This window comes from Pongo pygmaeus, chromosome 16 (assembly GCF_028885625.2).
Source record: "Pongo pygmaeus isolate AG05252 chromosome 16, NHGRI_mPonPyg2-v2.0_pri, whole genome shotgun sequence".
NCBI lineage: Eukaryota > Metazoa > Chordata > Mammalia > Primates > Hominidae > Pongo > Pongo pygmaeus.
In genome coordinates this window covers 45,517,990-45,542,922 of record NC_072389.2, presented here as the reverse complement: position 1 = coordinate 45,542,922, position 24,933 = coordinate 45,517,990, and the positions used below count along the sequence as shown (strand labels likewise).

At 55.7% G+C, this 24,933-nt stretch overlaps 1 protein-coding gene across 5 annotated transcripts; it reads left to right on the top strand.

Annotated features, from left to right (window-relative positions):
- The first annotated feature begins 337 nt into the window (after window positions 1-337).
- Window positions 338-24,520, top strand: CCDC9B (coiled-coil domain containing 9B). 5 transcript variants are annotated; one of them, XM_054451705.2, is made up of 12 exons: window positions 407-424; window positions 15,045-15,167; window positions 15,963-16,073; window positions 16,361-16,468; window positions 17,077-17,232; window positions 17,321-17,446; window positions 18,087-18,259; window positions 18,548-18,606; window positions 19,191-19,244; window positions 19,336-19,426; window positions 20,178-20,220; window positions 20,304-24,520. In XM_054451705.2, exons 2-12 carry the CDS (start codon window positions 15,156-15,158, stop codon window positions 20,844-20,846), a joined length of 1,476 nt encoding a protein of 491 aa, XP_054307680.2. In that variant the 5' UTR covers window positions 407-424; window positions 15,045-15,155; the 3' UTR covers window positions 20,847-24,520. The 5 variants fall into 5 exon arrangements, with proteins under 5 accessions (XP_054307681.1, XP_054307680.2, XP_063508655.1 ...); XM_054451706.2 differs by lacking the exon at window positions 15,045-15,167 and having other exon boundaries at window positions 338-424; XM_063652585.1 differs by lacking the exon at window positions 407-424 and having other exon boundaries at window positions 15,019-15,167.
- The last annotated feature ends 413 nt before the right edge of the window (window positions 24,521-24,933 follow it).

Sequence of the window (24,933 nt, the reverse complement as noted above, 5' to 3'; positions counted from 1 at the left end):
TTGCAGTGGAGGGCTGGGGGCATGGGTAGCATGTCCCGTGCCTTTTGTCTTGGTGAGGCCAGAGCACTGAGCAGATAAAAGGCAAGCAACCTAGATTTATTGGTTTCTATTCTTTGAGCCAAGATATGACTCCCACTCCCTGGACCTCGATTTATTTTATTTGCAACTAAGAAGCAGAATTATTTCATCTCCTTTCTCTCACCCAGGAACCCTTGCAGAGTGATTAGAGGCTTTACCATGCTAGGAACTGCAGGCTCATTGTACTTAGGAGCAAGGGTGAGGCTGGAGGAGGCTACAGAAGAGCTCTTTGAAGGCCAGGGGCAGGGGGAGATAGGAGGCTGGGTCAGGGGAGATGAAAGAGCTGAGGAGGGGAAGAAGGAAGACAGTTGAGGATGAGAAGACACGGAGGGTACGAGGTGGCAAGGTGAGGATGTATATATTCTTTTTAAAGGTAGCGTGTGTGTGTGTGTGTACAGGGTGTGTGCCGTATTTATATAAAATAGCTATGTTTGTGTACATGTGCGTGGGTGGGTTCATATTCAAGCTTGCTATGTACACAGATACGTGCATGGAGTGCATGGTTCTGTGTACATGAGTATGTGTGAGCTCATACCTTTTCCTGAGCGGATGCCAGACCCAAGAAATCAGGAAGAATAGAAAGTAAAGTCAAAGCTTTTCTGCCTCAGTCAGAAGAGGCCTGGAAAAAGTGTGGTTTAACCTTCCATCTTGGCTGGAATCATTCCTGAAGCCCCAAGGCCAGGGGAGTTTTGTTTTGTTTTTTTTTTTTTACCTCTTGCCACAAGCCCAGGGGGCGGGTAAGAGACACCACCTTGCTTCTGTGGTAGGGGACTGGGGGTCTGGGGCCCTGTGGAGCAGGGTGGGGCTATGCTCCCACTGTCCAGGCTGGATAACTCCCCGGTCTCCTTCTGCCTCCTAGGGCTTGATTAGGGCTTGGTACCAGTGGGGAAGAGGCAGGCTCCAGGGCTGGGTGCTTTCCTGTGACCATGGTAGAGCAGCCCCTGCCCCATCCAGGCTCAGTGATGCCTGGAAACAGCCACTTCCCACCCCACCTGCCTCTCCGATTATGGCTCTTTTGTTTGGGGGTTGGCACACAGACCCAGGCCTAGGAACTGAGTCTGCTGGTGGTAGCCAGTGGGTGAGAAGAGGTGGAGGAAAGGCAGTCTCCTTTCTCTGGCAGGAGTAGGTCCTAGGGGCCTCATAGTGTGGTTGGAGTTTGGGAGCAAGCCAGCTATCCAGCGAGGCTGTGGGGGTAGCCAGGAAAGCAGAAAAGCGTAGAACAGGCGGGGAAGCAGCAGGAGAGAGGATGGGCTGCTAGGGCAGGGAGGGGACGTGAGGAAAGGAGAGAGACAGATGGGAAAACAGAGGAGAGAACGCCAAGAAGGCTGCAGCCAGCAGGGGGTGGAGGAGTGCAGCGCTGCCCACCCCACCCCCACTCCACGGGGCTGCTACCTGAGCTTGCTCCCTTCTTTTCATTTGGGGGAAGTGGTGGCTGCTCCCTGAGGGTCTAGGAAGGAGGCTGGGGGTCTGGAGGACATGACAGTGGGAGGAAAAAGGGGAGAACATTGGGGGAACTTTCCTACCTTCGGACCTGTGGGAAAGGAAGGGAAAAAAAGAAGCAGCTTTGGTCATTTGGTTCTGCAGTAAAAAAGAAACCTATCTTCTCCCTGGCACTAAGGATTTTGTGCCCACACCCCTACCCCAACAGGGCCTCTCAGACGTGGTCACTTGCCTGACAATCATTTCTTCATTCATTCTCTCAGCAAAGATACATATTGGAAGTCAATATAAGGTTCAGCGGTGTGTCCCTGTGTGCTCAAGGGCTGGCTGAGTCCTCCTGGGTGGAGTGGCGCCAGTTAGGAGGTATGGGTTCTTGTCTCAACTCTGTCAGCCTGGAGGTGCTCCATGGTGGCCAACCCTGTCATTCACCTGATTCTTGCTTCTACCTCCAGGCCAACAGCCCTGCCAACCTCCCCATCTGTCCTCTGCCCCGTCATGCCCCACGTATCTCGGCCCAATCTCTGCTCAGCCTCTCAGAGCTGTTTGTTGTCTCCTGTTTATGACCTTCTGTTCTCAGCTCTTGGCCTTTGCTCATGCCTCCTGCCACTTGGAAATCTCCCTGGCGCAGCTGCGTGTTGCCCTCATGCAGGAAATCCACATGGGGGCCATCCAGGCTGCCCAGCTGCGGGTCCACTGGGCTCCTGCAGCACCCACCTGAGTGGTCCTGCGTGTTCTGAAGTGCCCCATTGGTGGGAATCAGCTGCTACTTCTTAAAGTCTAGGACGGTCTTTTGTTCATTTCGAGGGAAGCCAATGGCACAGCTCCCAAGAACTGGATTCTGGATTCCAACCCAGCTGCACCTCTATGGCCTTTCCCTGAGCATAACCCCTAGCTCCCCTGGGCCTCGAGTGTGCAGTGGGAGAAGCACCTACCCTTAGAAGCACCCAAGAACATGAGTAAGCATGCTTCTTAAACTGTAACGTGTTCTACAGAATATAAGGGCTTGTCTTAATTGTGGACCCCTACCACTGCCTTCATACAAACACACACGCACATACATTTTTGGCACACACTAGTTATGGCTGACTGATAGTCCCTGCCTTTACCGTTCTCCTGCTCTCTGCCTTCTTCCAATTCCCAGTCTCTCAGCCAAAGTGCTTACCTGGGTCCATCTTTTTGGAGTAAGAGCAGGGAATGACACAAGGAATACCTGTGTTCAAAAGGTGACTTTTAATTTACTGTAACCTGAATTGCAGTCTTTCCTTTCTCCCTCCCAGGGATGCGCGCGCACACACACACACACACACACACACACGCACACACACACACACACCCTTCAAAGGAGAAGGGGAAAAAACTGCTCCCTCTGGCTTAGCTTGGCCCCAATATAGAGTTGGCCCTGTAGGTGCCAGGCATGGGGGTTAAATGGACACAGCGGGTTAGGTAGATGGAGACACAACAGCACCATGTACCAGCCCCTACACCCCATACTCTTACACTTGCCCCCCTAGACTCACAATTGTGTGTTAATCCGATTCCGCTTGGGAAGATTTCAATATCCATTCATTTGCTAATTATTCATGTTGTGTGCCTGCCCTGTGCCAGGTCATGGTATGCCTGTCCCTACAGACTCTTGTCTTGTGTAAACATCTGGCATGGCGTGGGAGCAGGAAGCTTGGAGTTATCAGTGTGCCCAGAGCAGGGAAGGGGAGGATGGTTTGCTAGGACAGGAATGGGGTTGGTGGCCCCTGAGGGCACAAGTGAATGGATTTTTGCCCAGGGGCACAAGTGAATGGAAAGCCTTCCATGGGGTCCTAGCTGCTTGTACCTGTCTCCTCCCACCAGGATTGGAAGGGGGTGGGAGCTTGGAGCCTGAGCCAACTTGTCATTCACCAACAAGCCATGCTGTCATGAGATGGAGCTGCTGAGGTAAACTGGTGCCAAGGCTGGCCATGTCTTGCTTGGGGCTGGCAAGTCACAATGGACAACCCCAGAATGGGCCCAGTGAACATACAGTACATTCATTTTTTTTCAACCCTCAAATGGGAGTGTAGTATGTGATGTCAGGAGCAAATACTTGACATCAGGGCTTTCTGGTACTTACAAGTTTGCCGAGCATACAAAAACAAACAGCGCCCCCAATACAACAACCCTAGCCTCTTGCAAGACACGGCCCCCTGAACCTCTTTTTTTTTCTAGGGAGCGTTAGTGCCTCTTTAAAAGTTTTTTTGAGACAGTCTCGCTTTGTCATCCAGGCTGGAGTGCAGTGGCGTGATCACAGCTCACTGCAGCCTTGACCTCCAGGGTTCAAGCAATCCTCCCACCTTAGCCTCCCGAGTAGCTGGGACTATAGGTATGTGCCACCACACCCAGCTAATTTAAAAACATTTTTTTGGCTGGGCACGGCTGCTCACGCCTGTAATCCCAGCACTTTGGGAGGCTTAGGTGGGTGGATCATTTGAGGTCAGGAGTTCGAGACCAGCCTGTCCAATATAGTGAAACCCCGTCTCTACTAAAAATACAAAAATTAGCTGGGCATGGTGGCAGGAACCTGTAGTCCCAGCTACTTGGGAGGCTGAGACAGAAGAATTGCTTGAACCCGGGAGGCAGAGGCTGCAGTGAGCCGAGATCACAGCACTGCACTCCAGCCTAGGTGACAGAGTAAGACTCTGTCTCAAAAAAAAAAAAAAGTTTTGTAGAGACAAGGTCTCACTATGTTGCCTAGGCTCAAGTGATCCTCTCACCTTAGCCTCCCAAAGTGCTGGATTACAGGCATGAGCCACTGCACCCGGCCTCCTGCACCTCTTGAGCTACCCATTTTCATTGGCCTCTACTTGTACTCAAAATGTTCAGCTGAGGTCAGCCCGTGAACTATACCCATGGTCCTTCCTGCTCCCTCATCCTTTCCCTTAGTGAGTGATGAGGCTGGAAGAGACCCATGGGGCTGGGCTTTGCGGGGAGGAGAGGTAAAGAAAATCTCAGGGCCAGTCAGGATCTGGGTAAGACGAAAGAGAAAAGACAATCCTCAGAATGTATCTCCCCAATTCAGGCCCAGGTGTTTGAGGGACAGGAGTTGGCAGCTCTGGAAGGGACCTCATGCAATTTCTTCCACTCTCAGCTAAGCCCTGCTGCCTGGCATGGCAACGGCTGTAAATCAATCATAACTGAAGAAGACAGTGGAAGTGCAGCGGCCCAGCCCAGGAGTGGGGACAGGGCAAATGGACAGACACACCCCCCCACACAGAGACACGGAGGCACAGATACCAATTCAATGCACATACACACCCAGAGAGACCCTGACCACATGGACACACAACATACCCCACAGAGACCCTACTGTCCCCAGCCAACAGCAAGCAGAGCCAGGTCCCTACCTGAGAGTGCAGAGCAGGGGCAGGAAGTCTGGGGTACTGTCTGTCCTCAGGTGTATTTGTACAGGTCAGGGAGGGGCTGGGATTGAACAGGTGCACTGGGAGGGCCAGATGCAGAAGGCTCAAGGGAATGAAGAGGGATAGGCTAATCCTTATCTGGGCAAAGGACAGTTGAAAGCAGGATGTGTGTGTGTGTGTGTGTGTGTGTGTGTGTGATGGGGAGGCTGGGGAACAAGCCGTTACCAGATTGGTGTGGTAATGAGATGCCACAGAATCCAGGCAGAAGTCCCCAACGCTGGCAAGGCTGTTTACACCAGGGACTGGCTCTGAACATTTGTAGAGTTCCTACTGAATGCCAGGCCAGGCATGCGGTGCTTCACACACATTAGTAACCCAGTGAGTCCTACAAGATAGATAGGATGATTACCTCCTTTCAGCAGGTGGAGGAATAAATAGTGACCGTAGTGGAGGACCTGGTGGAATCTTTGCCCTGGGCGCCAAGCCCCAGGCATGAATTGTCAGATGTGCTGCCTAGCCCAGGGAGCTAGCCTGAGAATGGAAATTAGACACAGAAAAGGGAACTTTTGGGATGGATCTAGGCAGGCGGGGAGGGAGCCCAGGCTGCCACCTTGCTCTGCACTCTGAAAGCCCCTTGTGGTCCGGTCCCCACTGACCCCTGTGGCCTCTGATGCCTGCCACAACCTCTTGCTTGGCGTGCTGTAGCCATGGTGGCCTTCCTTAGTCCCCTGCAGACAGACCCGGTGCCCTTGCTCGGCTCTCCTGTCTCCCTGGATCCTTGCTCCTGATGTCTTTTGATCCCAGTGGGGACTCTGTGCTCCTCAGAGGCAGGGGCTGTGGTGGCTTCCTTCCTTCCCTCCTTCCCTCCTCCTCCTCCTCTCTCTCTTTCTCTCTTTTCTTTCTGAGACGGAGTCTCGCCGTGTCACCCAGGCTGGAGTGCAGTCGCACGATCTCAGCTCACTGCAACCTCTGTGTCCTGGGTTCAAGCGATTCTCCTGCCTCAGCCATCCGAGGAGCTGGAATTACAGGCGCCTGCCACCACTCCTGGCTAACTTTTGTATTTTTAGTAGAGACAGGGTTTCACCATGTTAGCCAAGCTAGTCTCAAACTCCTGACCTCAGGTGATCCCCCCACCTCGACCTCCCAAAGTGTTGGGATTACAGGCATGAGCCACCACGCCTGGCCTGTGGTGGCTTTCTTAGTCACCTTTATATCCCCTCAATTAGAGCAGTAAAGTAACCACCATCAGGATACAATGTGGAAAATGGAGAGGAGGAAAAGAGTGATCCTCCTTTATTTCCACGGTGGGCAGGAAAGTGTTTGTGTGCCAGGTTCTCTTACAGTATCAGTTATCTCCTATCAGCTCTTGGAGGTAACGGTAATGATCTTCCCCTCTTTTATAGATTAAAACATTGCCAGGGTTCAGAGACATTAAGAAATCTGCTTGAGGTCACCCAACAAGTGTGTAGTTAGTCCCAACTGGGAACTATTTGAGTCTAGAGCCCGGGCCCTTTCTTCACCTTAGGTAATCTCTCCTTTTAGGAATGCTCTTCTGAAAAATTCCAGCCTGCTTTGCTAACATTGTTGGTCAGAGGACTTTGGTTTATGACTTGGTGGGAGGTTATTAGTCCCTTCTGCACACATTTGTTGTGGGTCTATGGGGAACCAGGACAGGGCGGCCTACTGGGGAGGGGCAGAAGTCCCAGGGGAGATTTACAAAGGTGTGGTGCCTGCCAGGCTCCGGCCCACACTGTGTGAATGTTACCAACTGTGTCCACCGCTCACTGTGCTCACCGCCCTCACCAGCCCTCTAAGCCCTACTCGGCTTCCTTTTACCCTTCAGGGATCTTGACACCACAACCTCTCCACCTCTGTCCTCAGCCTTTGGCAGGAAGCTGAAAGAGAGGCCTGTGTCTTCACAGACCCCCAGGAGGAAAGCAAGGGCTGAGAGGAATGCATGGGGGCCCAGTGCTCTGGGTTCCAGGCTTGAGGCCTAAGTTCTCCATCTCAGGAATCAGGGTCTGAGCTCCAGTGGGTGCCAATCACAGAACCCACTACAGCAGCAGGCGGGCAGAGTAGTGAGGCCTTGGTTGGTGGCGGTAGGCCCTGCCTTGATGGGGTGGACTGAGAAGACAGGGCGGCCTCTGAAGCCTGAGTGGGCCCAGAGGCCTGTGGGAAGTGAGGAGGGCACCCACAGTGTGGTGGCACAAGGGAGATGATCTGTAGCAGGGTGTATGTGTTCATGGACTGTTCTCCTACCCAGTCCTAAGATTTTGAGGGCAAGCGGGGCCTTCTCCGTGTGTGTGGCCCCGCTACCCCTCAGCAGGCACTGTGCCTTACAGATGATAACTGCTCACCAAGTGCTTGGGCATATTGCCTGGCTGAGAGTGGTGGCGCTTCCCTGCTAGAAAGCCACAGAACGGAGATGGGAGCTCTGTGGAGCAGGAGGAGATACTTCTGGGATGAGGGGCTGGGATCTGGAAGAGGAGACAGGAGATCAGGGAGGGAGGCTGAAGGGCATCTCCTGGGGCAGTGGAGGCCATGAGGGGGCCCTGGGAGGTTGAGGACACAAAGTGAAGGCCCTCTCTGGAACCCCCAGTGCCTGTCAGCAGAACCAGGAAGCCCCCCTGCCTGCTGGGCTGCCCTGCAGGGTGGGGAGGGAGGCGGGACAGCCAGGCGCCACTTGGTGGACAGGTTTTCCACAGTATGAGGCCAAAGGTACGTGCTGGAGAGAGTGCTGCAGGGATGGGCCACCAGCCACAGTGATTCAGAGGCAGTTGGGAGGGCCCCGCCCTAGAGACTCCTGGGCAGGTCTCTGACCTTCATCTCCAAAGAGAAGCTAATAGCACCTGCCCTGGCTAATTCACAGGTTGCAGAGCTTGAAGAGATCCAATGGCATCATCTGTGTGAGGCTCTGGCAGTGTTAGACGTTGGAGTGCAGGGTGTTACTGTTATCAGTATGAATATCAGTGGTGACCTCTATGCCTCATCAGAGGCTCCGTTGCCCAGCCCTGGGGACCTGCCTGCGGGACACTTCCCTCGCACCTTTGGCCTCTGGTCCCTCAGAGCATTTCACTGACAGGCCCCCAAGAGGCCCCCCTCCCTGCCCCAGCCTCCTGCAGCCCCCTCTTCCCCCAGGGTGCCGAGCATCCAGGTGTGCCTAGGACCGAGGTATATTCCAGACTCAGGACTTTCAGTGCTAAAACCGAGACAGTTCCAGGCAAATGGGGACAATTAGTCACCCTGCTGCCCACCTGCAGGTGTCCAGGCCCGGCATTTCACCGCACTCTCTAACCCTGGTTGCCCTTTCCTGCCTAGCCACCTCTAGGCTGGGTGAAAACCCCTGAGCCACACCACCTAAGGCCACTCCAGAGGCCCGTGCCCTCTCCTCAGTGGCCTGGGCTCTCATCCTTCCCTCAGCCTCCTAGTCACCCTTTTCTCCATGCCTCAAAGCCACACTGGACCTTTTCCCTGCCCCAGAGATGCCGCCTCAGACCCATGTGACAAGCCTAGAGAAGGGGTAGAGACTGTCCCACCCAGCCTTCCAGCCTCTGCTGCCCAATGGGCACCCTTCCCGGAGACATCAGGCCAGGCCATTCCATGCCTGACTCTGTGAGGGCCCCCAGGCCTGAGCGCTTAATGCTCCCTCTCCACTGTGTCGCACCAGCCGTGCCAAGGCTCTGAGTCCTCCTGAAGGCTCTCCCGCTCACCTTTTCCCTGGACCCCCCATGCCCTGCCTGGCCCACGTGCCTCCCTCTGGTATCTGGACACAGCCTCCTAACTGCCCCCAGCCCTACCCCTGCCCTATGCGACCCATCTAGACCACTCTGGCTTCAGCTTCCTAAACCGCGGGGTGGCCTCATCAGCAGCTGCTGTAAAACTTTCAGCCCCTCTGGATGACTCCACCTCCTCAGTCTACCTTCCAGTGCCTCCCCAGTCTGGTCTGTACCTTCCTAACCTAATGTCCTCTTGCAGGTAAAAGCCACCGCCACTCCCCTGCCTCCTGTGATCCTGCTATCTCCCGTGCATTCATGGAATGCCCTCTCCTCCCATCCCCCTGCCTGAATCTTGCTCATCCCCTTGAAGCTCATCCCCTTCTGGAAAACTCCCTGGTGGGCCTGAGCCCTTTGCTGGCTGGGCCTCAGGCCAACGCAGCCTAGTGTTGGCAGGTGCCTCTGAGGTCTTTCCCTGCTGGTTCCTGCATCGCCTTGGCCAGGTGAAGCACACAGTAGGTGCTCTGTTCATGGCATAGTGTGGGCAAGTCCCAACAGGGCAGCATTCAGCCTCTGCTCATAGACAGCTCTGGGCTGGGGGTCAAGGTGGTGCTTCTGGGAAAACACAATGAGTCCCCTTTGCACCATGAAGAGATCCAGTGTTGGTGCATGGGAACAGAACACCAACAAACAAGGGAGACCTCAGGGGCTCAGGTCCACGCCAGCGTTTACCTCCTATTACTGGGTCTGACGCTGGAAGGTTCAGGATGCCCCAGCCCTGGGTATGTCTTGGAGAGCAGAATGGAGGAGTATGTCCTTGGTCCAGCTTTCCTTCTGCTTCCAGTGCCTCAAAAGACTTCAGCCTGGGCCCCACCTTGCTCTGGCCTATGTGTTCTTTTGAAAGGCGTGGCCCAGACTTTGTCCCTGGCAGCTGGAGCCTGCCCAGGGCTGGTCCCTCCAGCCCCACCTCATGCAGTCTTGAGTTCTCCCACCCAAGACCAGGCCTGGCCTGACCACACCTCAAGTCCTGGGAGCCAGGACAGGAGTTTCCTTGAGACAAGAATCGCCACGGTGGGGCAGGGAGGGAGGATGGGTTTGCAGAAAGGGAATGCTGTGCTTTAAGCCACTCTCTGGCCCCTTTCCATCTGGAGGGTCTCCCTCCCTAGTAGCTGAGCTCTCATGCAATCCAGCCTGGCTCACTCTCTTCCTCAATGCTCACCCACACACCCAGGGCTGGCTAGTGGCACCAGTGACCTCTAAGAGCTCGGCCCTCCACCAAGAAGAAGGGTTCCTGAGCACTGAGGTGTGACCCTGGAACTGCGCCTGGGGGGATCCAGAGGCAGGTAAAGTGCAGGGACTGCTTCCAGAAGCACCAGTGCTGGCTGGAAAGAGATGGCAACCAGGGTCTGGGACTTCAGAGGGGACAAAGAGGGACAGGGAGGACTCCCTGGAGAGGGTGTGCTGGGCAGGAGACCTGAAGGGAGGTGGCTGAGGGAATGCCTCAGCATCTGCCCCACCAGATCACAAATGGTCTCCATAACCCAGAAGTCTTGATGTGTTCAGGCCCCAGCAGGCTGGTAGGAGGCAGCCTTTGGGCCTCTCAAAGAATGCTGGGGAGTTAGCATCCAGAAGGTGGCCATCAGGAAGTTACCTGAGGCAAGAAAACTGTTTTGAGCCTTACTCTGGGCATACTTTGTTCCAGATATGGATGGTTACCCATGTTATTTCATTTCCTCTCCAGATGATTCTGTGAAGCAGGTACACCTCATTTTATAGATGAGGGCCAGAGAGAGAAGGGACACAGCCAGTAAGGGGTGAAGTTCATTTGTAATCCACCCACCCCCCATCCCATCTTCTGACAAAGCTGAGGGGAAGGGCAGGGGCCGGCTTGCTTATGTTTCATTGATCCAGCTGCAGGGGCAGCATTCTGGAAACAGAATGAGGTCTGAGCTGTGCGGCCCTCGTGGGTGGAGCCTCTGCCAGGGCTGTGGTCCCAGGGTCGCGGTGGCTCCGTGTGTGGTTCCGAGGGTCTTTCCTTCCCTGCAGCCGCTTCCCTCTTTCTCCTCAGTGAGAATCCCAACTTGCAGCCATCTCGTTCTCAGGGCTGGTCCCAGGTCTGTGCTCTGAGGACCATGAATAGGGTCCAGATACATTCCCTTCTGGACCTCAGGGGGTAGCCCCTGAGCCAGCGGGTGGCCTGGGAGGGTGGGGGACCACAGAGAAGAGCCTGTGCCCGAGGTGCTGGGACACCCGGCCCAACCCCAGGTGGAGAGAGGGAGGGCACAGAGGGAAGGATCAGCAGAACGGCATTGGCGGGGCAGCCGGTGAAGGCGCCCTGGGCAGGAGGCAGCGCCCGGGTGTGTGGCCTCAGCGGCATCACAGATAGGCTGTGCCACCTGGGCAGAGGGCGCCACCTCTTTGGGCTTCAGCTTCCTCATCAATAAAATAAGTCTTCTACAACTAGATGGCTTCTCTAGTCTGATGGAGTTGGGAGGTGGAGGTTACAGGGACTTGGGGGAGGCCCTGCGGAATAACAGAGAAAGGGAACCGCCTCCCGCACCCAGAAACAGGCTGTTGTCGCTCTGCTGCCCCTTAGTGGCGACACAGAGAAACAGATACACAGTCTCATGGGGATGGCAAGCTGGTCCTTCTCCATCTCCCCTGCTTCCTGTGGGCTTCTCCGGCGGGGGGGGAGGGGGCACTCTTAGGGCACCTTTACCACCCACCGGCTCCCTCAGGGCTGCGTACATTCTAGGTGGACAGAAAGGAAGTCCCAGCCTATGCATAGGATACCCACAGCTATGCACAGGATGGCAAGCACAATTCACGCATGTCTTCATTCTGCAAGTGCTGATGGAGGTTCTTTAGTATGCAGGGGCACCGTGCCAGACACTGGGGATCCGGAGGCACTTGGCACGTCATTCCTGCCCTCAGAGAGCCTCTGTCTAATGGAGAGCAGACAGGCCAACCACAGACTCTGGGGAAAGTGGGAGACTGTGGGGGCTGCTCAGAGGTGTGACGTCTTGTGTGAATAACACTGGGAAACACACAGTCAGCAGATGCTGGTAACCCCCGTATGATGATTGGTTTGTCTTGGGCACATACCCCTCCAGCCTGACGGACCAGAAGGCCTTTGCCCTAGGTGAGGGGAGTGTGTTCCTGCAGGCCCTTCCAGAAGAGCTGTGTGGCCATCCCATAGGCAATGAGCCTGTGCCCATGCCTTTACCCCCCTGCTACTCTCTTGCCCCCACCTTGTCTGGGAATGGGGGAGGGGGGTACACAGACCTTGCCTTATCCCTGTAGCTTCCTTCCCCCATCTACACATCTCCTCCCCAGACCTGGTCCAGGCCTGAGTTCTGAAGAGGCTGGAGAGCATTAGGTCTTCCTTCCCAGCAAGTGCTCTGCGGGCCTCCCAGCTCCAACACAGTGCGGGGCAGGCAAAGGGAAGTTTGAGGCTTCTGGAGGCTTCTGAAGCCTCCTGAGGCTGGCGTGGAACTCAGTCCACTGTATGGGGCAGGACGCAGAGCGGCTGGGAGAAGGAGAGAGAGAGTGTGTGTGTATGTGTGTGAGAGAGGCCCAGGGCACAGAGCCTGGGTGCGTCATGGTTGCTGGGAGAGTTTGACGACTCTGACTCAGTGGGGACATCCGGCAGGGAAGGAAGGGAGAGCGCAGTGGCATTTGCAAGCAAGATGGGAACTCCGGGGTGGTGGAGATGGGGTGTGGGGCCAGGGGTGCTGTGCGAAGGCCTGGACAGGAAGAGGGCTAAGCCTGGCGGAGCTGGGGGAGGGAGTGGGGAGGAAAGGGCAGTTCTGGAGGGGTGGAGGTTGGACCTCTGGCTGCCTGGGTGGGTCTGGGAGGAGAAAGAAGGCAGCGGGGGTTTCTGCTCTGGAGACAGAGGGGACGAGTTGTGGCATTTGGGAAACTGGCCTGGTCAATCAGGGATGTGGGGAATGCAGGGGCTTCTGATTCTCACCTGAGGGCCTGGAGGTGAGGGCCTGGAGGTCAGGGCCTTGTAGCTGAGGAAACAGACTCCACGAATTCCTAGTCCAGAAAGACCACCCTTCTCTCAGCACCCCCAAGCCTTGAGTCCCAGAGGCTCTAGGGTGGCACTGCCAGGCAGGCTGTCCCCCTAGGCAGGGAGACCAGCCTCAGCTGTATGAGGAAGATATGGGGGAGGAGCTTTCCTGAGAAGGGCTGATTCCTTTGCCAGGTTCAGAGAGGCTGAAAAAGCCAGTCTTAGAGAGCAAGGCCAGGAAGGGCCCAAACTTAGGGCCCGAGGGAGGAAGGCTGTTGACCAGCTCTGAACTGCCATGGCAAGGGCCCTGGAGGAATGCCTGGCTCACCATACCAAAGTGCTAGAGACCCAAACAACAGAGCCTCTTGGAAGTGGCTGTGCTTTAAAACATAGTCATGTGTCTGCTAATGACAGGGCTATGTTCTGAGAAATATGTTAGGTGGTTTTGTCATTGTGTGAACACCACAGAGAGCACTTACACAAACCTAGATGGTATAGCCTACTACACACCCAGGCTATATGGTGTAGCTATTGCTCCTAGGCTACAAACCTGTACAGCAGGTTACTGTACTGCGTACTGTAGGCAGCTGTAACACAGTGCTAAGTGTTTACATATCTAAACTTAGAAAAAGATATAGTAAAAATACGGTGTACAAGATTTAAAATGGCACACCTGTATAGGGCACTTACCATGAGTGAAGCCTGCAGGACTGGAGGGTTGCTCTGGTGAGTCACCGAGTGAGTCATGAGTGAATCTGAAGGCCTAAGACATTACCATCTGCTACTATAGATTTTATAAACACTGTACACTTAGGTGAGACTAAATTTATAAGAATGATTTTTTGGTCAGGCATGGTGGCTCATGCCTGTCATCCTAGTACTTTGGGAGGCCAAGGCAGGAGGATCACTTGAGCCTGGGTGTTCAAGACCAGCCTGTGCAACATAGCAAGACCCTCTCTCTACAAAAAATTTAAAAACTACCTGGACATGGTGGCATGCGCCTGTTGTCCAAGCTACTCAGGAGGCTGAGGCGGGGGGATCCCTTGAGCCCAGGAGGTTGAGACTGCAGTGAGCCATGATCATGTCACTGACCTCTGGCTTGGGTGACAGAGTGAGACCCTGTCTCAAAAAACGAAAAATTAAAAAATATATATTTTTCTTTGTTCAGTAATAAATTAACCTTAGCTTACTGTAACTTTTTTACTTTATAAACTTTTTAATTTTAAAAAACTTTTTGACTCTCTTGGTAATAACACTTAGCTTAAAACACAAACACATTGTACAGCTGTACAAAAATATTTTCTCTTTATATCCTTATTCTGTAAGTTTTTTTGCTATTTTGAAACTTTTTCTTTTTTTTAACTTTTTAAACTTTTTTCTTAAAATCGAACACACACACATCAGCCTAGGCCTACACAGTCAGAATCATCAACATCACTGTCTTCCGTTCCACATCTTGTCCCACTGGAAGGTCTTCCGGGGCATTAACAGGCCTGCAGCTGTCATCTCCTATGATAACAATGCCTTCTGGAATTCCTCCTGAAGGACCTGCCCGAGGCTGTTTTACAGTACACTTTTTTTTTTTTTTGTAAGTAGAAGAAATACACTCTAAAATAATGATAAAAAGTATAGTATAGTAAATACATAAGCCAGTAACATAATTGTTAATTATCATTATCAGGTATTCTGTACTGCACACACTTGTATGTGCCATACTTTTGTATGACTGGCATGCCGTAGGTCTGTTTACACAAGCATCACCATAAGCACATAAGTAGTGCCCTGTGCTATCACGTTATAATGGCTACAATGTCACTAAGCCATAGGAATTTGTAGCTCCATTATAATCTTATGGGACCACCATCATATATGTGGTCCATTGTTGAGTGAAACGTCGTTATATGGTGCATGACTGCACAGAGAAGACAATGTCCAACCTAAAAGAATGAATGACTAGTGTTGTCATTTTAGGGATGTGGTAGTACTTGGTAGTCTAGGGGAGGTGAGCTTCTTGATCCCTTTGAATTACTTAAACCAAGGCTGATGAGGAGAAGGAGCAGGAGAGGGCAGGCACATTTGTGTGCTGTAGGCCTTTTTCTACTCATGGGAGGCACAGAGGCCTACGCTGGCTGCCCATCTTGTCTGCAGGCAGGCCCAGGCTGGGGTCCTGCTGGGGCCTAGGCGGCCAGACCTCCTGTGTGGGCTTGACCCACCAGGGAGAAGTCCCTACCAGTTTGTCTGGGGACGCTGGGGTGGGGCAGGGAGAGGTGCTAGGCAGGACCAACCAGCTGCCAGTGCCCTGGTCCTCGCCCTCTGAGAGTGGAAGGGTGGGGGTGGCGGCCTGACGTTCCTGGCTGGGAGCCCAGAGGAGTCTTTTGTAATCACAACATGATCTCGTGTGCTGAGCAGCGAAGCCGGCAGGGAGAGGCCGGCAGAGGCCCGGCTCCGGTGGCTCCAGCTTTCCTCCCAATCTGGCTCCCCAGGGGCTGCTCTGGAATTCTCTCGGTGCCCGCCGTTGCCATGCACTCGGCTGTGAGTGGCAGTCTGCCTTTGGCAGGGGGCTTCTTGGGACTGGGAGGGGGCTGGGATACCAGGCAGCCACCCTCTGGGGGCAGCTGGGGACAGCTGGGGCTGGGAGGAAGAGGGCTGTGACTAGATGGGTCACAACAGAGACCCTGCATCCAGACAGAGAGGAACCTGGAATCTTGATGCAGAGACATGGCTTGCCCAGGGTGACTCCTGGGCTGGGGCCGCCAGGGGAGCTGGCTCTCTCCGCCCCGACTACCAGCAGCTTTCGGCCTGGAGAGGCTGGGCCCATGGGAGCAGCTCTTTCCTTCAGGCTGGGCACAGGCCTGGGTGCGGGGTCCAGGGCCTGAGAGCCCAGGACGGAGCCAGGGCCTCTCCTTTTTCTCTGGTTGTGGATCTGGGAGCCAAACAGCTCCCCCCTCGACCTCCCGAATCCCCTGGCAGCTTCCCAGTCACGGCAGGTTCCGCTGCCAGAGCCATTTATAACTCCCATTCCAGGCTCTGCTCGGCAGTGAAGCTCCCTGGAGAGCTGGGGGAGGGGCAGCCCACTGCTGGGAGCTGTGGCGTGGGGTATGAGGCCCTGACCTGAGCCCCCCGAGGAGGTAGGGACAGGCAGACAGGCCTAGCTGGAATGGGGGCTTGGGGCCTTCTTTGGGCCATCTCCCTGAGCAATCCCCTTCCTTCCTGGGTGACCTTAGCTGTGGGTCTGGGATCTGTTCCTTGGGTGGTGAAAATGTGAAAGCTGGGGACTGGTGAGAGGGGGACCCGGAAGTCAGGAGCTTGGGTTCCCTGCCTCTGCAGGGACCTCCCAGAGCCGAGTCCTCCATGAGCAGGCAGGAGAAGGACGCAGAACTGGATCGGAGGATAGTTGCCCTGCGCAAGAAGAACCAGGCCTTGCTCCGCAGGTACCAGGTGAGTGGGCTGCCACAGGGCCGGGAGGACCCACTTGGCTGCCGCTCCCTGTGCCCCACACGTGGTGGTCTCTCCCTGCAGGCTCAGGAATGCGCCTCTGGGGCTGGGGTCAGGGGTAGGGTGGGCATGGTCCCTCTTAGAGGCTTGGTCAGGGTCCTGGGGATGTGTGATGTGGCGCCTCTGCCCCCTGGTGTCCCACTGGTGTCTCTCTGTGTAGGCCTGTCAGCGTCTATGTCTCTGTGCACCTGGGGGGCCATGGCGTGTGCTGACCCCTGGCCCTCCCACAGGAGATCCAGGAGGACCGTCGGCAGGCAGAGCAGGGGGGCATGGCTGTGACCACACCAGCACTCCTCCGGCCCGATGGCCTCACCGTTACCATCAGCCAGGTTCCCGGTGTAAGCCTCACCCTGGGAGACAGGGCTCGTAGCAAGGAGGTGGAGGCCCAGACCATGTCGGGGGAAGACAGCTGCCTCTGTTCCCCTCTCCCACTAACTATTCTGGGGTGCACCTGCCAGCTCCCAACCTCCTGCAGTCGGACCACTGCTGTCCCCACCAAAGAGCCACAGCTGAAAGCCCCCCTACCCCCAGTAGACACATCCTCATACCCTTTTCCAGTCCACAGCCCTGCGCCTATGCCACAAAGCACAGGCCACTCCTAAACCTCAAGCCCCAGGGGCTAAAACCCTGCAGGAAGTGGGGGACATAGAAGTTGGGGCTGAATGCCAGGAGCAGTGTCTGAGGGACAGAGACCCATTGTCTGAGTGCTCTGGGTTTCCCAGCTCAGAGATGACGGGCCACTGTGGCATCTTGGGCTGCTGGGTGGCCCTGGGCCCTGGATAACCTCATGCCATTGGCATGTGAACACCCTGTGGGAGTCAGCTCTTCTGTGGGGAATGCAGGGAGGGCTGGGGTTGGAACCCAGGCCTGGGGAACCACCGAGAGGACCCAGCACCCAGGTGCTGCCCAGCACTGCCCATGTGGCCTGAGGGTCTTTGTTCTGCAGGAAAAGCGGGTGGTTAGCAGGAACTGGGCAAGGGGTACCTGTGGACCCGGAGTGATGAACGAGATGGTTGAGGATGAGGATGCTGAGGACCACGGGGGTACTTTCTGCTTAGGGGAGCTGGTGGAGCTGGCTGTGACCATGGAGAACAAAGCAGAGGTGAGCAGGGTGGGTGAGGAGTGCAGGCATCGGTGGGCAGCCTCTTCCTCCCTGGTTCTGCTGCACTGCCCATCTTCATCCTCCGCAGGCCAAACGGATTGTAAGTGAAAAGCCCACCAGAGCAAGGAACCAAGGCACAGAGGGGTCACCTGGAGGGCGTATGACCCGGAGCCCCCCGACACAGGTGGCCATCAGCTCGGATTCTGCATGGAAGGTGCGTCTTCAAGAGGGGATGGGGACATGGATCTGAAGGTCCTCACTTGGGGGAGGCAGAGAAGCTGAGTCAGATATGTCCCTCATTTGCGGGGACATGGCCGAGGGAGCACATGCAGGAGTTCCTGCTCCTCCTCCCTTTCTCTGGCCAGTCTCTACTTTGGGTGGGCTTTGAAGTGGGAGACAGTTTAAGCCAGAGATGGGATCCAGCCCCCTCCCCTATTTAGCCCTGCTGGTGGCATGGGAGTTGGGGAGGGGGCAGGAGGGTGGAGTTGACTGGCCAAGTGCCAGATGTGACCTCTAGGTGGCAGCAGCCCCTAGTCCTTGCCCTTGCTCACAGCCTCCAGGGCCCCTCCCACTCCGGCCCGTCTGCCTACCCCTGCAACACCCCTGTGGGTTGGTGCTACGGAGATCCTCCCCATTTTACACATGAGGAAATGAGACACAGAGAGGTTAAATTACTTGCCTAAAACACACAGCTAACAAGTGGATGGAAACCATTTCCACGGGAGAGCTGGAACAGACCTAATTTTTAGCTGGAGATGTGGAAACCTTGAGAGAGGAAGCGCCTGGAGTCTCCAAACCCCACCCCAAGCCTCTTCCTGCTTCTCCCCGTCACTCTGAGTGTCTTCTCCCTATAGGGTGCTTGGGAGCCCCGGAGGAGCCGGCCGATGGGGGAGCCCCCAGAGGCGGGCTGGGACTACGCCCAGTGGAAGCAGGAGCGGGAGCAGATCGACCTAGCCCGCCTCGCCCGGCACAGAGACGCACAGGGTGACTGGCGCCGCCCGTGGGACCTGGACAAGGCCAAGCCCACGTGGGTGGCTGGGTTGGGCAGGTTGCCTGTGGTGTGGGGTGGAGCTGGCAGTGGGCGCTGCTGGGAGGGCTGCAGGGACCTTCCTCGGGGTTGAGAGGACCTTGCTGGGCATTCTGGTCGAGCCCAGGGTTCAAGGCTCTGTGTGCACACTGGGTCTCCCATCTTTCTTGGGCCCACCAACTCCCTGCTGCCTTCAATTCTGGGCCTGGGCTTTGAGGAGGGGGGTGTCAGGGTGGGGCCCGCGGCAGCTTCTGTGCACCAACAACCTGACTCCCTGTGTCTACACAGGCTACAGGACTGCAGCCAGCTGAGGGGAGAAGGCCCGGCCAGGGCAGGCAGCAGAAGGGGTGAGCCCACACCTACCTCATCCCTCCCCTCCTTGGCTTTGTTCATCTTTAACCCCCTTGTCCTCTCTTTTCTCTGTCTCTTAGTCTCTTACTTATTTTCAGAGCTGAAAGGAAGCGTTGGAGAACATCTTCCTTCCTCTCCCTCACTATCAGAGGAGGGCACCAAGACCTCCCATCCTCCCCTCTGAGCCCACAGCTCTTGTCCAGGTTCCGAGCAGAAGGCCCCAGAAGGAGGCTAAGTGGAAGCCTGCCCGGGGTCTCTTCGAGGTGCTGGTCCCTAATGGGTGAAAGTCCTGGTGGTCCTTCCCCAGACCTACTGTAGAAACAGCTCTGTGGAGTTCTGGTCCCCTTGTTTTATATATAAAGAAGCTGTGGCCTGAGAGTTGGGGCCAGACACCTAGCCACGGAGTGGCAAAGCTAGCACAGGACCCGATTCTTCTGACCCCCAGGCAAGGGTGCTTTTGGGGAGGCAAAACCCACGACTGGCCCCAAGGACTGACAGCTTCCTGAGGCTGGAAGAACTGGTGTTCCTGTTTTGGAACCTTTGTCACCCCACCTTTCCCCACTTCTTTTGCCCCCCGCAGGTCCCAGGAGCCACCGGAAACTACAGCCCCCACCATTGCTCCCTGATGGAAAAGGTGAGTTGGGGAGGAGGAGGGGCTGGGTCTCGTCAGCTAAACATGGAGCTGGCTGCTATGGGCCTCTTCTCTCCTTGGCCATCTCTTGCAGGTCGGGGCGGGCAAGCCAGCAGACCCTCGGTGGCACCAGCCACAGGCAGCAAAGCCCGGGGCAAGGAGAGGCTGACTGGCAGGGCCCGAAGGTAACAGGTGGCAGGGGGCAAAATCAAGATGGGCATCTGGGTGTCCCAATTTCCTGGACCAGTACAGGCCCAGGTGCTAGCTCCATCCCTGGGGCCCCTGCCTCCTGGCTGACTGCTGCCTGGCGACAGGTTAATGAGATGCTGGGAGAGGCCATTAGCAGAGGCTGCAGCGAGAGCCTGGTGCCCAGGGAGTCTGGTGGTAATTACAGCAGCTCCCTTCCCCTGGGAAGTGAGGTATGTCTTTCCCAGGCATTGCAGGCAGGGACATGCCTGGAGTCCTCACAGAACTCAAGGTGCTGCAAGTTTGGCCATAAACAGCAGCTGGGGACCCAGGATGGGCCCAGAGTGCGTTGCATTCAGAGGAAATGGTTGGATTTAGGGAACAAGGTCAGGCTTGGGAGGGGGAAGCAACCTGGGGCCACATTCTGGCTCTGATCCCAGTCTGAGACCCTTGGGCTTTGGCTTCTGACAGGGGTTTCTTTGGCAAGGAGATGGAGGCCCAGAGGAGGTGGAGGCCCCTCCTCTCTGGTCCTGCCATGGCTGCTCCTCTCTGCTGAGGGCTGTGGGGCTCTAGGGAGAGTCTGGGTCACCCCTGGGATTTCTCCACTGCTCAATGTGAGGCCTAAGTCATAGGGTCCCAGCTCAGCCTTCCTCACTGGCTCTCAACTCCACCCCACCCCTCTATTCAGGCAGGGGGACATGGCTCTGGAGTGAACTGGGGTGGGGCGTGCCATGAGCTGTGTTTCTACAGGTGGGATATGAAGGAAGACAAGGAGGAGCTGGAAAGTCAGGAGGTAGGTACTTGGGTATAGGATGGGGCAGGCTGCGGACGCGAGCCCTGGATTCATCAGCCACTGGGGCTGTTCTCTTGTTTCAGGGAAGCCAAAGCACCAGAGAGACTCCTAGTGAGGAGGAGCAAGCACAGAAGCAGAGCGGGATGGAGCAGGGCCGACTGGGGAGCGCCCCTGCAGCCAGCCCAGCCCTGGCATCCCCAGAGGGGCCAAAGGGGGAGTCAGCGGCTTCCACAGCCAGCTCAGTCCCCTGCTCTCCACAGGAGCCTGACTTGACTCCTCTTGACCTCTCCCTAGGAGGGGCTGGCATCCCTGGGCCTAGGGAGAGCACGTGTGTGCTCAGTCTGAGGCCTGGGGCCCAGGAGAGCCCTGTGTCTTGGCCAGAGGGCTCTGAGCAGCAGCCCCTGGGGTGGAATGATCACCAGGCTGAGCTGGAAGTCCAGACTTGCCCTGAGCCACAGAGTGGAACAGGGCTCCCGGAGCCCAGAGAAGACAGGTCTGGCAAGGCTGGGGCCCAGCAGGGCCTGGCCCTGAGAAGCCGGCCCCCGAGAGGAGGCAGCCAAAGGTCGAGAGGCACAGCAGGTGTGAGGCACAGGACAGGGCGCCCCGGCCCGGCAGGAAGATGCTGAACACAGCTCCTGGGAGCTGGGGAGTCCCAGGGGAGAGGAAAAGGGAATCACTCCGTTAAAGGCCCTCTGTGTGATGGCCATGTGGTTGCTGGTGGCTTGCGCCATTGTCACTGAGCAGTGTGGCAAACTCTCCAGCATGGTGACCTTGTGAGGGCAAGGAGTGGCCTCCCTGCACCTCACACGCTCATCTCTGTGCACATGTGTGTTTTCACGCACGGGCACAGCCCCTGGTGTATTCCTGTACTGGTATCTGGCATCTGAGGCTGGTGCACCCTGACCTGGGCCTACCGCTGCCCAGGCCACAAGCCTTCTCCACTATGATGAGAGAACAAGGCTTGGTGGCACCCAGCACCTGGCTCTCCTGGCTCCCCGTCACCGCCCCAGGGCCTGGCCTCCCTCTCCAGCTGCAGGCTTTCACCTCTTGCCTGGGCTGGATTCCCCCAGTCCCAGATTCCCAGGATGCCCAACCAGGGGAATCCCAGTAACCACGTGCCAGCCTCCTGCCTCTCCTGAGTGGTGGCTGAGGCCTGGAGGAGGGGAGGCCACACAGCTGGCAGGGTCTGGCCTGGGCAAAGAAGAGTAGTGCTCACGTCTTCTCAGTGAAAAGGAGGATCTCTGGAAAGTCCTCCTCTCTGAAATGGGTTGGGATGGGGAGGGACAACGTCCTCTTCCCACAGCAGGATGGGAGCGCTTACTCCCAGGCCCCCACACCCAGGTCAGACATCACGTGCACCCTGAATGTAGGCAAGGGCCTGGCCCTGCAGCCCAGGGTCATTTCCTGCTCTTTCCACTTCCTCTTTCCCCACCGTCCTGCACTAGCACCAGGGCCAGGCCAAGGCAAGAATCAGACAGGGACTCCACAGACAGAGAAACAACTTCCAGCTAAGTATGACATCAGGACTTGTCTTTCCTACTAAGCCTCCATCCCCGCCCCTCCCCTGAGGCCCACGTCTGCTGAATTATCCGGACTCCGCACAAGCTGTGGCTTCCTCTCAGTTCAACAAACATTTCCTGAGCACCCACTACCAGTAATCCAGCCGGTAGGCGACAGAGACTGCCAGCAGGAGGGAGGGAAGAAAGCCAGTCATCCGGCAGATCTGGGCTGTTCTGGGCGGGAGCTGTTCTGGGCCACAGGTGCCCTACAGGGCTGGGGGCAGGATGGTGGTGGGAGCTCCAGGGGACCCTCCCACCTCTGCCTGGCAGAAGCAGGTGCCCTTCTTTCTTGTTATGTGTGCCTTCTGCTCCTGAGCCCTAGTGTGGACCTCACTGCATGGTCCCCTCTGCCCCCTCCTTCTGGTCCTGCCATGGCTGCTGCTCTCTGCTGAAGGCTGTGGGGCTCTAGGGAGAGTCCAGATCACCCTGGGATTTCTCCACTGCCCAGTGTGAGGCCTAAACTGTGGGGTCCCAGCTCAGCCTTCCTCACTGGCTCTCAACTCCACCCCACCCCTCTATTCAGGAAGGTGAGGGGTGTCTCTTTAGCAGACCAGACTGTTTTGAGAAGTGTCTCTCACACTTTAACTGAAGAGTCATGCAGATTCTAATGGTGTGGGGAGGGCCTGAGAGTTCGTCTTTTTTTTTTTTTTTTTTTTGGTTAGGGTCTTGCTGTATCACCTAGGCTGGAGTGCAGTGGCACGATCATGGTTCACTGCAGCCTCGAACCCTCCAGACTCAGGCGATCCTCTCACCTCAGCCTCCTGAGTAGCTGGGACTACAGGCATGCCACACGCGTGGCTAATTTTTGTATTTTTTGTAGAGGCAGGGTTTCACCATATTGTCCAGGCTGGTCTCCAACTCCTGGGCTCAAGCGATCTGCTCACTTTGGCCTCCTAAACTGCTGGGATTACAGGCGTGAGCCACCACACCTGGCTGAGAATTCATATTTCTAAGAGGCTTCAGGTGAAGCCCATGCTGGTTCCTGGACCATGCTTTTGAGTAGTTAAGGGTTTGGACTAGAATATATGAAGGGCTGGGGGTGAAGACAGACTCTAGACTCTAAAGGTTGGTGGCTAGCTATGTAGGGGATGGGAGAGTGCTACCCCTGTCAGGTGGTGGGGGCTTCCTGGCTGCAGAATTGGGTGGGAGACTTGGGGAAGATGCTTTGGAAGGCAGTGAGTGGGTGGTGTCAACTTCTGGTAGTGCAGTGGGAGAGCTGGTCAGGGATGGGATGGAGTGAAGCGGGCAGAGGCATTTGGTGTGGGGTTGATCAGAGGAATTTTGGAAAGGCTTGGAAACATTCCTATGTATGTGAGACACGCCTATGCCAGGGCAAAGACTCCAAGCTCAAGTTTTTCTCTTGCCTTCTAATCACAAGAACATGGCTTTGGAGTGTGACACTGGCCTAGGAATCCATGACTCCCAAAGGACGGGGCTAGGGGTAGAGGAGGTTCAGGCAAAGCCCTTGGATTTTGAAGACATCAGGCAGATGTCTCCAAAAATGATTGTGATCAAGAATCTGAATTATAAGATTCACAATCTGCTCCCCAACCCAGTGCTGCCAACCGTACAGCTGCGCCTCCACGAAGGCACATATGCCAGGCTCGTCTGACCCTGGAATGAGGATGTAGGAAGCAGGCAGAGCTCCGGTTCAGCCCTCACAACGGGACTGAAGCAGGAGAGAAGGCTGGGCAGAAGGGCTGTGGGGAAGTAGGGTTTGTCTCCATGGAGTGACATCCAGAAGGATGTCAGGAGGAGGGATGTCACAGGAGTTATAGACATTGGAGGGAACAGAGACTGGCACAGGACCTCTTCATTGCAGGAAGATGGTGGTGTAGGCAGGTAACACTGAGCTCCTTTCAAAAAAGGAGAGCTCTTCAGGAAGTGGTAGCTATGGTGGTAACCTCCTGCTATCAGTCCGGATGGTTGCCACCCCTCCTGCTCTAGGATGGAAGCAGCCATGGAGCGGGAGGGAGGCGCAATAAGACACCCCTCTACAGACCTGGCATCATGGGAAGCTGGTTCTACCTCTTCCTGGCTCCTTTGTTTAAAGGCCTGGCTGGGAGCCTTCCTTTTGGGTGTCTTTCTCTTCTCCAACCAACAGAAAAGACTGCTCTTCAAAGGTGGAGGGTCTTCATGAAACACAGCTGCCAGGAGCCCAGGCACAGGGCTGGGGGCCTGGAAAAAGGAGGGCACACAGGAGGAGGAAGGAGCCGGTAGGGAGATGCTGGCTTTACCTAAGGTCTCGAAACAAGGAGGGCAGAATAGGCAGAGGCCTCTCCGTCCCAGGCCCATTTTTGACAGATGGCGGGACAGAAATGCAATAAACCAGCCTGCAAGAAAGACGTGTTTTGATGACAGGCAGTGTGGCCGGGTGGAACAAGCACAGGCCTTGAAATCCAATGGACTGAATCATCTGTCAGCCGGGTCACCTGGGTCAATTTTAGCCTCTAAAAGCCTCAGTCTCCTTATCTGCAAAATGAGGCTTGTGATACCTGTTTTGAAGGGTTGCTGAGAAAATTAAAGATAAGGGTATCCAAAATAGTCTACAGCCATACCACCCTGAACGCGCCTAATCTCGTAAGCTAAGCAGGGTCGGGCCTGGTTAGTACCTGGATGGGGAGAGTATGGAAAATATACCTGCCCGCAGTTGGAGTTGGACTCTGTCTTAACAGTAGCCTGGCACACAGAAGGCACTCAGTAAATATTTGTTGAATAAATGAAGTAGCGATTTGGTGTGATCTCTGTCTACTTTGTTTTCTATCTTTTCCTTACCTTCTCTTCTAGCCTCATCTTTGCTGGGGGGGTGGGGGGTGGAGGCACTCAATGCACTTTCAGGGAAACAAGGAACGGTCTGTAAAGATTATCTGGCCCACCAGGTGAGCTTCCTTCAGTCCCATGGGGGGGTCCAGTGGAGTCGCAGCCTCGAGCAGTGCCCCTGCTTTACCAAGGAGTGTTCTTTGACTTCCCCCACTGGCTCCATCACACTTACCCCCCTTCACCTTGCACGCTGTGCTGCGCTTGCAGCTCACAGGGGTTCCTCCTCTCTTCTGTCTACCTCAGTAGCAATCTCACACTCACACCAAAGTTTTTTGCTTATTTTCCCCAGAAACAAACCCCCTTGAGGAGTTTGCTCTGTGTGTCCCAGAGTTGT